Source organism: Vicugna pacos, chromosome 10 (assembly GCF_048564905.1).
Source record: "Vicugna pacos chromosome 10, VicPac4, whole genome shotgun sequence".
NCBI classification, from domain to species: Eukaryota; Metazoa; Chordata; class Mammalia; order Artiodactyla; family Camelidae; genus Vicugna; species Vicugna pacos.
The window spans coordinates 29,129,240-29,140,908 of NC_132996.1; the positions used below are offsets into that span (position 1 = coordinate 29,129,240).

General features: G+C 45.2%; 1 protein-coding gene across 2 annotated transcripts; it reads left to right on the top strand.

Annotated features, from left to right (window-relative positions):
- LOC102542538 (olfactory receptor 51E1) lies at window positions 1-8,287 on the top strand. 2 transcript variants are annotated; one of them, XM_072970772.1, is made up of 3 exons: window positions 1-305; window positions 450-577; window positions 6,894-8,287. In XM_072970772.1, exon 3 carries the CDS (start codon window positions 6,936-6,938, stop codon window positions 7,887-7,889), a length of 954 nt encoding a protein of 317 aa, XP_072826873.1. In that variant the 5' UTR covers window positions 1-305; window positions 450-577; window positions 6,894-6,935; the 3' UTR covers window positions 7,890-8,287. The 2 variants fall into 2 exon arrangements, with proteins under 2 accessions (XP_072826873.1, XP_006203471.1); XM_006203409.4 differs by lacking the exons at window positions 1-305; window positions 450-577 and adding an exon at window positions 611-721.
- The last annotated feature ends 3,382 nt before the right edge of the window (window positions 8,288-11,669 follow it).

Sequence of the window (11,669 nt, forward strand, 5' to 3'; positions counted from 1 at the left end):
CAGAGGCCAGGTCCCTGGGGATCCCTGTTATGAGTCAGCCAGACACAGGGCCCAGAGTCTGGGGGACACAGAAGGTGCATCCCTGGAGCTTCGGGGAAAGGCAGGTGGGGCCGTCGGAAGCCAGGCCAGCAGGGACCCAGGCAGGTGCCACCAGTGGAGAGGAGGGGGAGGCTAGAGAAAGCTGCAGGGAGGCATGTAACCATGGGGTCTCCCCGGAAGCTTTTCCTTCCTTTCCCCTGGCTGAGTTCGATAAGCCTGAGAAGAAACTTGGAGAAAAGCTCCTCCCAAAGGCCATGGCCACACCAGTGAGTTTCTTCTAGCCTTTCTTCACTCATTCTCCCTAGCTTCGCATTGGGAGCTGCCATAAACGTCACAGCTCACACAGGGCCCATCTGGGGAGGGCTGTAGAGACCCCTCTACCCACGGCTCCGCCTTCCCCATTCCCCCAGGCACACCTTCCCAAGACACAGAAGCCAAGAAGGACACCAGACCCCCAGCTGGCTACAAGGGGTGCCTGCTGATAACCCTCTGGGAAGCATCCTGCCGCCTAGCAGGGAGAAGCTGAAGGAGGAAGGAGGTAAGACAGAGAATAAATAACCCTGACCAGGGAGGCCCAAAGGAGGGGGTGGAGACAGAGAGGGCTGCTCTCCAGCACAGCCTGCCAGACAGCTTCCGGAAGAGGACCAGAGAAAAGGGCCCCAGTGCCTTCGGTGCAGCTGAGGTGAGTGCAGGAGGTTAAGGGGGGGGTCCAGCTGTGTGGGTTTCTTGCAGCTCGGGGTCCCTCTTTAGACCTGTTGAGTGAATGAGAAACCAGGACAGAAAGAACCAGAAAAGTACAAGGGCAGGGCCGGGGATGTGAAGGTGGCCCCTGACTCAAAGGACAGACAGACTCAGCAATTTCTGTGTTTGTGTGGTGAAGGGAAGCAGGGGTGGTGGTAGATGCTTCCTATGCGGTTTTCAAGAAACTTCCTAGTGATCAGGTTACTGGGTGCCCATCTAGAGCCTGGAAGGGGGTGACCTAAATGAAGGTGACAGGGACAGCGAACAGATGGGGCTGGGACTGGGCTAGAGTTGGACTAGGGTTCAGTGTGGCCAGGGCTAGTCCCACCCAGGGCATTAGTGCAGGCGAAGCTCAGGGGTCAGACTGTAGCTTTTTTTGCCCTTTCTTTCTTTCTTTGACTTACAAAATCAATTTTTTTTTTTTTTTTACTTCTGGTGTACAGCATAGTGATTCAGTTACACACACACACACACACACACACACACACACATTCTTTCTCATTACAGGTTACTACAAGCCATTGATTATAGTTCTGTGTGCTGTACAGTAGGACTTTGTTGTTTAGTTATTCTCAGACTATAGCTCTGTTTGGGGCGTGGGCTCCGAGTGGGTTCGAACTCACTCTATACTTTGCATCAGGAGTCAGGCTGTGGCTGAGGCTGGGATTTAGCAATCTTCCCAGGGGGCTCTGACCCTGACCCAGTCTGGGTCTAGGATGAGGGTTCTGTTTTCAGCCCATTTAAAAAGCGGATTTTGTGTCCACATGGTGATTTCCCCTGCCTTGCACTCTTTCAAACTGCATATCCCCTCTCCCCCTGCCCCCAATCCCTTCCCACTGAACCACTTGCAGCTTTTCAAACAAGGCATGTTCTCTTTCTCTCTGGGTCTTTGCATTTGCCGGAATGCACTTTTGAAAACAAATTAGATCAGGTCTACCGCTTAAATTCCCCAAGTCACTCAGAATTAAATCAAAGCTCCTTGCCCTGTCCTGCAGGCCCCTACGTGATCTAGCCCCTGCCCTCCCCTGACTTCATCTTCTACAACTCTCCTGTGATCCTGATACTCCAGCCACACTGGCCTTCTTTCTTCAGTGACCCCCCAGAACAGAAGACCTTTTTCTCTTACGTCCTCTGCCTAGAACACTCTTTGCCTTGACCTTAGAATGGCTGGTGCTTTCTCATCACACTGTTTTATCCACTGTTTTTTCTCTAGTTTTGGGCACACAGTAGGCACTCAATACATTTCATTGTCTAACTGAATGCTGCTGTCCCCATGCCCCAGCCCTGCCTGATTAACTGTGCCTGGCCCTGCAAGTCTTGGCTCACATGTCACCTCTTCAGGGAAGCCCTTCAAGCCTGACAACTTTGTAAGCTATTGTCTGCTTTGCTCCTGAGGCCCTGGGACTTACCCCTGCCCTAGCATTTATCACAACATGTTATGGTAATGGCATATTTGTCTCAGTTTCTCCCCACCACTGGAGGGCTGATCTGTGACTTGTTTGCTCTGTGTCCCAGTCTCTCTGATGCTTAGCACAGAGTCGGGCATACAGTAGTTATTTAAGCAAGAATTGTTGAAAAAAATCAGTGTATCAATCAAAGTCCCAGAGCAGGCTTTTCCAGTGCATGCAGGCAATGGTCAGAGTAGCTCTGAAAGGTCCTGATACCTAGGTCAAACTTCGCAGGTGTGTGGGAATATTGTTGGCTCTGGTCCAGCTTGGGAAGTGGAGGAGGGTAGGGCTGGGGGCCTCAACCTGCCTTCTGTGAGTTAGAAATACACTCTCCCATCTTTCCATTCTCACTGTGGCCATTCTATAAAGAATGGCCAAGGCCCTGTAAGGGTTCATGTGCTTTATCAAATCCAAGCAAGGTGTGGGGGACAGAAGATGCAGACGATCCAGGATGGATGTGATTCTGGGCCCACTGCCCTCATGCAGTGTTAAGGAAGGGGGTCCCTCCCTGTGAGTGATGAGCTCTGATCACTTCAGGGGGCCCCTGAAGTCTGCCTTCCCACTCTGGGCCTGGGAGTAAGAGCCAGAGGTTCCCAGGTATTCTTGGGCTTCCCTCCAAGGACATTTTCTTCCAGATGTTCCCACAGAGGCAGGCAGGGGCACCTGAGGCTCTCACCCCACTGACCTAGGCATGGAACATTCTGTGTGCTTAGCCTGATAATGGCAGTGACCATGGATCTCCTCTCACATTCCCTCTCTTCACGCCCCACACACTGAGCCCAAATGCAGAGAGCTGGTCAGGCGTCCTGAGCCCTAGAGAGGCCCTCTGGACACATGGCTCTACAAATTTTGGATTCATTGGAATTAACATTGAAATAGTCCCTATAAAGCATTGATTCATTGTAAAGGAGACTGGGAGAGAGGCAGGGCTTGGCCTTGTGGAAAGCACATGGATTTGACGCAGAGAGCTCTAACCAACTCTCACCATCCTCATCTGTCAAATGAGATTACTGATACCTCCTTCTATTGAGGCTTGTATTGTATAATAAGGAAGTACTCAGAAGAGGATAAAGCTTTTTACTTTCCACTGTGGGCTCTGCCCAAGTCGCAGCCAGAGGAGTTGGAGCTGAAAAGGAAAGAGTTTCCAAGCCCCAGTCCCAGAGGGTCCTCTTTACAGCTCTCTTGGTTTGCCTTCCAAGGCTCTAGCTGGGCCAGGTGACTTACATACCAAGCCCTTCTTCTCCTCTGCCTCTTGGGCAGATCTGATTAGCTTTCAGGAGGTACAGCACATTAAGGCAGTTCAAAGGGGAAATACACAGGCCTTGGAGCTGAACAGTCTAGGTCAAATGTCTGTTTTACCAGTCAACTGGTAAACCCTGGAAACATTTTTTTAACTCCTTGAGGGCCTCAGTTTTCTCACCTATAATGTAGAGAAGATACATAGCAATCCTATTATGCAGAATTGTTATTGGGTTAGGTACTCTTTAGTGTCTGCATTCAACACTGTAGGCATACAACGATTTCTGTTATAATCATAAAACCAATAGGGCCCCCGTTGGGAGTGACCCTATTGTTCTCTTGACTCTGTCCCCCTGACTGCTTTTCCATGTCTCTGGGAAGAAGGGAGTTCAGAGAGCTTGGGGGAAGGATATGAGAATGGACTGGTAAGGGGGCTGAGCTGGACGGGGGCCAGAGTCCTGGAGGCCACGGGGAAGGAATGAGGAAGATTTAAGGCCTCAAAGTGGATTTCTCGGTATCACTGGAGGCTTCTGTTCCCCTATAGTCAAGAAAGGGCTAAGATGTCCTTCACAGTTCTCCAAGAAGCATTCCTGGGATTTGCTAAAATAGTGTGACTTTTTCAGAGAAAATTTCAAGCACAGAGAGCTATTCCCTGGGGGTTAAGGCAGTGAAGGCTTCCTAAAAATGAGAGGAAAAAGAAAAAAAAAACTCCCTGTTTATTTTTCCTGGATTATGTTTTGTTTTCAAAATAGAATGATTTAGCTCCAGTTTCCTCTGGAGTGCCAAATATTCTCTGGGTGCATGCGATGGCTTTAATTACCAACAGCTGCTCAGGCTGTCTGTCCAGTGGGAGACTGGGCCGCTTCAGGGCTGACAGGCTGAAGGGTGATGCTTGGGTCCTGGGCCTGGCTCCCCTCTCTATTCCTTCATTTCTCTCCTGCTGCCGCCTTCTGAGGTCCAGCCTGCTGTTACCTCCAGCGACAGTTGCCCACCTCATGCTGTCGAGGCACCTTACTTCCAGGCCAGCTGCATCCTCCTCTCTTTGATTCCTGGTTATCTCCATATCGGTGCTTGGTCTCTGTCATTGTGCGAGATGACTGCTAGTCAGTATATCTGTGCGGACGCAGACACGGAGGGTTTGATATGTTTGAGAGAAAGCTAGGTGAACGCTTTTAGTGACTTTGGAATGATGAATCTGGATCACAAAAGTTAAGTCAGGCTTTCCCAAGTAGACTTGGGATCAATAGTTTGGGAATCAATAGTAAACAAGTGGGTTTACTGAAGGGGAAGAGATGGTCCGGGGAGAGTATCTGGAACAAGAAGAGCTCTGAGGATACAATTCTGAGAGCATTATCATTTAAAAGTATGCTTCAGGGTCAAGGGGAGGAGGCTGAGGATCCAGAAAGACCTAGTGCTCGGAGAGAGATGGGAAGCAGAAGGGGCAAGGAGAAGGTTTGAGGAGGAAACTGATCACAGTGGCATACGCTACAGAGAGGTCAGTACAGAAGAGTTACGTGATGTTGATGACTTTGGCCTCTTAACCTGAAGTTCTTGGATAAGTCTTGCTCCTTATATCTTCTCCCTCGAGCAGTTTGAATTAAACTCTGTCACTCTCTGTTCTAAAACTCATGCTCCCAGTGATTCCCCTTTTGTGCCTGGTCTGAGGGGATCTCTGGGGGACAGCTCAGTGGTGGAGCAAAGATCATCAGTGTGTCCTGAGCCCAGTGAATGGTGTGAGCCCCTCCTGATGCTGGCCCTGAGCTCTTCTACACACTCACCTGCTCCCTGGTAGCCCGTGCAGAATACCTTACCCTGGTTGTCAAGGGCCAGGTCTTAAGAACCAACCTTTTCTCTTTTCTTGCCAAGATAAAATTATCTTAAATATACTCTAGCAATAAATGTTACTATTTTCATAACGGGAAGAGGAGACAGCTAGTATATACATAGATAGTATGTATGTGAAATATACACATACACTGTGTGTGTAAATATATACAATTTATATAATCTAGTAGAAAGTAGGAGCATGTGAATATTTGTGAATGAAAGAAAGGGAAAAAAAGGGGGGAAGTTAGTTAACGCTATAGTTGTTTCATCAGAGAGATATGATCTGAGAAAATGCAAGTCTGACATTTTTCTACCTCAGCAATTCCTACTTATATCTATCACCTTAATAGCCAGAATCGGGGATACCAGAACCCTGGTACAGGATTTATTGTTCCTCCAGTGCTTCTGATACCATCATCTATGAGGTTTAGTCCTCTGTGTCAGCCCCACTCTCTTAAGCTTGGTGAGTCTCCTAGAAACAGAGCTTGAAGTAGAAATTCTTGTTTAAAGGAGATATGAAGGACTACTGTCATGAGAAGAGGGGTGAGGGCAGTGGGATAGAGAAGGGAAAGAAAGCTAAGTAAGGCTGTGGTCTCAGCTGTAGACCAGCTTCAGCTTTGGCTCCTCAGGAACACTTACCACAGATTTGGTGTCACCCTGAGGCAAGGAGGTTAGCCTTTGTACCTTTATGTCAGGCACTCGTTGACCTCTAGATGTACCCTGGTAGGGAAAGCATAACTTTCTGGGTGCAGTGCCTCTCCTTTGATCTGGGGAAAGTGGGAACTGTGAGCCTTTAGCATTCAACACTCACTGCAGATGAAACATAGATGCATTGACTTGATGAAGGGGATTTGGGTGGGACACCAACAGCACCCACTGCAGCCATTGTTCCTTTTATGATATAAACTAGGCATTCTGGACAAGTGTAAGGCTTTGGATGGACATTTGGCAAGAGTGAAATGCAGAGTTCAGGATGAAGTTAGTATGTCAGGTATTTTTATTGAATTAAAGTTTATCATCATTAAATAGATGTTAAGTTTTAGATTACATTTGAAATAACTACTAAAACCTTAGGTTAATGTTAAAGTTGGGGTTAGAGAGATCATTAGGAGCAGTGAAGAGGTTAGGTTTCAGTGTTAACTATGTTACTCTTAGTATTGCTACATTGGACTGGGATTAGTTTTAAAGGTAGCCTAATGATAGATTTAGAATTATGGTTGATATTAAGCATAGGGGAGCATAAGTATAGGATAGGACAGAAGAAGTGATGGCCGTTTTTATCATCTAAGTCTGATGTGTACTTAGCCAATAACCTATCCTTGGTGAACTAAATGGTTTAAAATACGCTTAGAATTTTTGCCTTACTATTTCATTTGTTTTCAGGAGTAACTTTAGAGGTGGAGTTAGTAAGTAGGACTCGGTAAATATTCATTGGTCTTTGAGTTATGAAGGATGGCTAGGTTGAGTTTCGAATAGAATGAGTTTAGATAAGCAATGAAGTTAGAGTATGGGTCAGAGAACAGGCTATCAGGATGAAGGGAAATGAAAATGGTACTGGAATTCTAGAGGATCTAATAATGGTTTATCTCTGTATTCCAGCCTCTACTCGTCAGGCACTGGTCACAGCTCAGCTTCTTCAATATGGTGGGCTCCAACGGCAATGAATCCAGTGCCACATATTTCATTCTAATAGGCCTCCCAGGCCTGGAAGAAGCTCAGTTCTGGTTGGCCTTCCCGCTGTGCTCCCTCTACCTTATTGCTGTCCTAGGTAACTTGACGATCATCTACATCGTGCGGACAGAACATAGCCTACATGAACCCATGTATATCTTTCTTTGCATGCTTTCTGGCCTTGATGTCCTCATCTCCACCTCATCTATGCCCAAAATGATGGCCATCTTCTGGTTCAACTCCACTACCATCCAGTTTGATGCTTGTCTGCTACAGATGTTTGCCATCCACTCCTTATCTGGCATGGAGTCCACGGTGCTGCTGGCCATGGCCTTTGACCGCTACGTGGCCATCTGCCACCCACTGCGCCATGCCACTGTGCTCACGTTGCCTCGTGTTATCAAGATTGGCATGGCTGCGGTGGTACGGGGTGCTGCGCTTATGGCACCCCTGCCTGTCTTCATCAAACGGCTGCCTTTCTGCCGCTCCAATATCCTTTCCCATTCCTACTGCCTCCACCAAGATGTCATGAAGCTGGCTTGTGCTGATATCCACATCAATATCATCTACGGCCTCATTGTCATCATCTCTGCCATTGGCCTGGACTCACTTCTCATCTCTTTGTCATATCTGCTTATCCTAAAGACTGTGTTGGGCTTGACACGTGAAGCCCAGGCAAAGGCATTTGGCACTTGTGTCTCTCATGTGTGTGCTGTTTTCATATTCTATGTGCCTTTCATTGGATTGTCCATGGTACACCGCTTTGGCAAACGGCATGACTCCCTCCTGCCCATCATCATGGCCAACACCTACCTGCTTGTTCCTCCTGTGCTCAACCCTATTGTCTATGGAGTGAAGACAAAGGAGATCCGGCAGCGCATCCTCCGTCTTTTCCATGTGACCACACATACTTCAGTTCCCTAGGTGGCAGGGATCAGATTTCTTTTTCATGCAAAGTCCTTCAATTCATTTTTTTAATATCAAGATTTTGGAAGACAGTATTAGGAAGAAAATTCTTAAAAACGCAACTGATCCTTCAAAGGTGAAACTGGTTGGAGAATCTCCATGTTGGTAAAACTGTACACTCTTAATCCCCATTTTTCAATATTATTTTTCCCTTTAGTTCTTTGAGGTAGTTGCTGTTGGAGGGTTATGATTTCCCACTTAACCTTCCAGTCCAATTCTTAAGTCCAAACCATTCAGACTATCACTTGCCCTGATAGTCCACAGCATTCTGAGATGAGGATGATGCATCTAAAGACCATTTACTACCAAAGGATTAAGCATGGCAAAAAATAAAATAATGTAAGAATATAATACAATTAGATAATCTGGCTTCAAACTATGTTTTCCTCTTCAGAATCTCCAACCACTTTGGAACTTAGGAAAGAGTCTTACCTAGATCTCCTTCTTCAAAATGACCTCCATAGAGAAAAAAAAATTTCTTCTGAGTACCAGTTCTTAAGAAGAGGCTTAAAAGTAAATCCACAAGAAGATTATATTCATCTACATTAATGAAAGATGACACATGGTATTCTTAGAGTTAAACAGACCTTGGATGCTTTTCCTATTTAATCTTCTTATCAACATTTTGATTTAGATAGAAATATGATTAGTACCCTCATTGTACCAATGGGGAAATTGATGTTTGATGAGATCACTCAGGCTCAAAAAAAAAATTAAATCTTTTGACGCTCTATCCTTATTGTTAGGAGGGACTGTTAGACTAGTTGGGTAGTGAGTTAGACATTCCAGAGTTTTGCATTTTCTAGGGGAAGTATTTAAGTTCCTTTCTCACTCAGCCAGTATTGTATTTAGGAATTTCCTGTTAATGTTGCTGATGGCTTTAATCCCAATAGTTCCTGGTCTGTTTGCCATTGTATTTGTGTAGTAGCAACAGGAGTAATTTGCAATATGCAGTAGCAATATGAGTAATTTCCTAACAGCGGCTAGTTTGGGAAACAGTATAATCAGCAGTGGGCATTCACTGGATTTCTGGAGAGACACTTCATGGAGAGATGCAGCTGGGAAAATCTAGAAGCCCACAGTGAAAATGGCTGGGCTGCTTACCATAGACCAGGGAGTCAAGAGTAGGAAGCACTTTGAGACCATGTGGCTAGCCAGGAAGCAAGGTGAAGGCAAGCATGGGTCCACAGAAAGAGAGTAGAGTATGTAAGTGGACACCATGTACTCCGAGGGCTCTGAGCTACCCTGTAGGGGAAGCCTATTGCATCAAGGTTCAGAGAAGAAGACCATAGGCGAGACCAATAATGACTGTGTCTTTGATAGCTGTACTTAGCACGAGTATGGTTCCGGAGGCTCACTCAGGAGCCCCACAAGCCAGGCACAGCACTTCCAGAAGGAAGCAGAATGGGGAGGAGGCGGCATTGGCACTACAGGAGTGCCATGGGAATGAATGGGGCAGAAATGAGATCTCCAGTCACAGGGGAGTGCTAGTCAGACCTAAAGAGAGGTAGGTAAGTGTGAGAAGCAGGTAGTAGAGTGGAGAGCATGGTGCATGGCCCGCCAGACTTTCTGGCCATAGCTGGTAGCACAGGGCTACTCAGTAGAAAGGCTATGGAGATTGAATATCCAGTTTCTTGAACTAGAATCCAGAAGATGAGAATTGTGACAGCGTGGAACCTGCTATGCCCAGGTGAGTGGTGGCGAGGAGAATGACGGACATAAACTAGACTCGATGCTGGTCACTTTGAACTATGTGGAAGATCGTATCAGTTGCCAGTAGTGCCCTGACACTGGGGTTGAAATAAAGAAACAGAATGAAAGAAGGGAGAGAAAGAGACAGATTTTTTTCTTATTAGGAAAGCAATATGTGATCACTGTAAAGAAAAATCTTAGATACTTCGAAAATATGAAATAGATAAAAATATAATAAAACTCCAATAAACTTGTCACCTTAAAAATATTTCTTTTTGGTGTTTATTCTTCCAGATTTTTAATAAATGCTTGTGTACATGCTTCTGTATGGACATAGGATGAATGTGTATATTTGTTTTATATTTGAAATTTTATTGGAGACACACATAGATGGATAATAAAGAGATAAATCAGACATATTTTACTTTTTTTTTTCTGGGGATGCAGCCATTATCCTAGATTTCAAAAGGGATTCCAAGTCTATGATAGTTAATAAGCTCAGGATAAAGTTTCATGGGTTGGATCTTAAATAGGTTAACCATTTAGTGAATATAAACATACACACACATAAATCCCACCACCACCACCACCACCACCACCTTCCTGTGTTTCTCAATAAGTATTAAATGCCAGACCCAGAGATAAAACTAGAGCAAGAATCTCCTAATTTCTAGACCAGATGTCTGGTCACTTACTTCATGAACACTCATCAGGTCACCTAGAAGGGCCTGGAATTAAGAACTTGAATAAGAGAGGGCTGCCTCTTTTAGGAGATTTGGCAGGCAGTTAGGGTATCTTCCGGACAAAGATCTTCATCATTTATCTTTTACATGGGCATCCTTTTACCTTTCCCATTTCGTTTGTTTGGATATTCCTGTCTCTGCCTCTACCATCTCAGCTGCTTGGACCTTTGCTGGGTGCTAGAGAAGTCTGAATGATAGGAACTCTCAGTCTATAAGTCACTTGCTCATTTATTTTTGGTTTTATCTAGAAATGTTTCATAAACATGCCTTGTGTTCTCCATTCTGACTACCAGCATCCTAGTCCAGATACCCTACTCTTGCTTGGACAGCTGTCAAAACCTCCATGCTGGTTATATTCTAGCATTGGTTTAGGATTTCAGAGTTGATGTTCATTGTTGATCTTTTAAACAAGGTACACTCAAACTTCTTCTTGTCCATTCCCCTTGCATCTAATAGCTTTTTATCTTAGATTCGATCCAAAGGGAATGAAGCTGGTGCGGAACCAGATTATAATGTGCCTCTTCCATTCCTAAGGAAGCCAACAAGGAGGTAGGGCTTTTAAGAAGGCTGAAGAACGAAGGTATGGAGAATCTGGAGGAGATCTGAAGTCGACATAGAAGACGATGCAACTGTCACTGTCAGACTTTACTATGGAATCTGTCAAATAAGGGAGTCTCTCGGAGAACAGGACACTCCTGAGATGGGTGACAAGAGGAGTCAGTGCTGGGGCCAGTGACATCCTATCGTCTGATCAATACATTTATTTATTCACTTGCTCAATACAAATTTATGGAAAAAATATAAAAATGCCTTTTTTGTGTTGTTCTTTTTTCCCTACATTTTTCTCTTTCTTAATTCTTACTTTGCAGAGAAAAACCCTACACATGTTCCAAGATGAAACAAAAAGCACTCTCTTTAGTAGAGGTTTCTCCAATCTTCCCAGGAAGGTTCTGGCAAGTACCAGTTTGCAAATCCCTAGTAATCTCTTGCACAGAACTTTGTATGTTACGAATATGTCTAAAGTCTGCTTGTGTATTTACATGCTTTATCCACGCACAAGATGGTGAGTTCCTAGAAAGAAAGGGCCATGTTAAATATATTTCTCAGTCGTTAATCCTCAGCACTGCTTTCAGGACAAAGTAAATGGTGAACATACATTCATAACATGAACAAGCCTGATGGTCTTCCCATTGTATTAGCAAAGACTAGGAATTGTCAATACTTGCTGAGGGTAGCTGGTTCCTATGAGGCTACAGCAAGTGTCTTTTATGATGCTCAGATCCTGTTATATTTCATAATTACA

What these genes read in the sequence shown, in the direction of transcription:
- LOC102542538 (XM_072970772.1), top strand. Translation starts at nt 6,936, where the DNA reads ATGGTGGGCTCCAACGGCAATGAATCCAGTGCCACATATTTCATTCTA.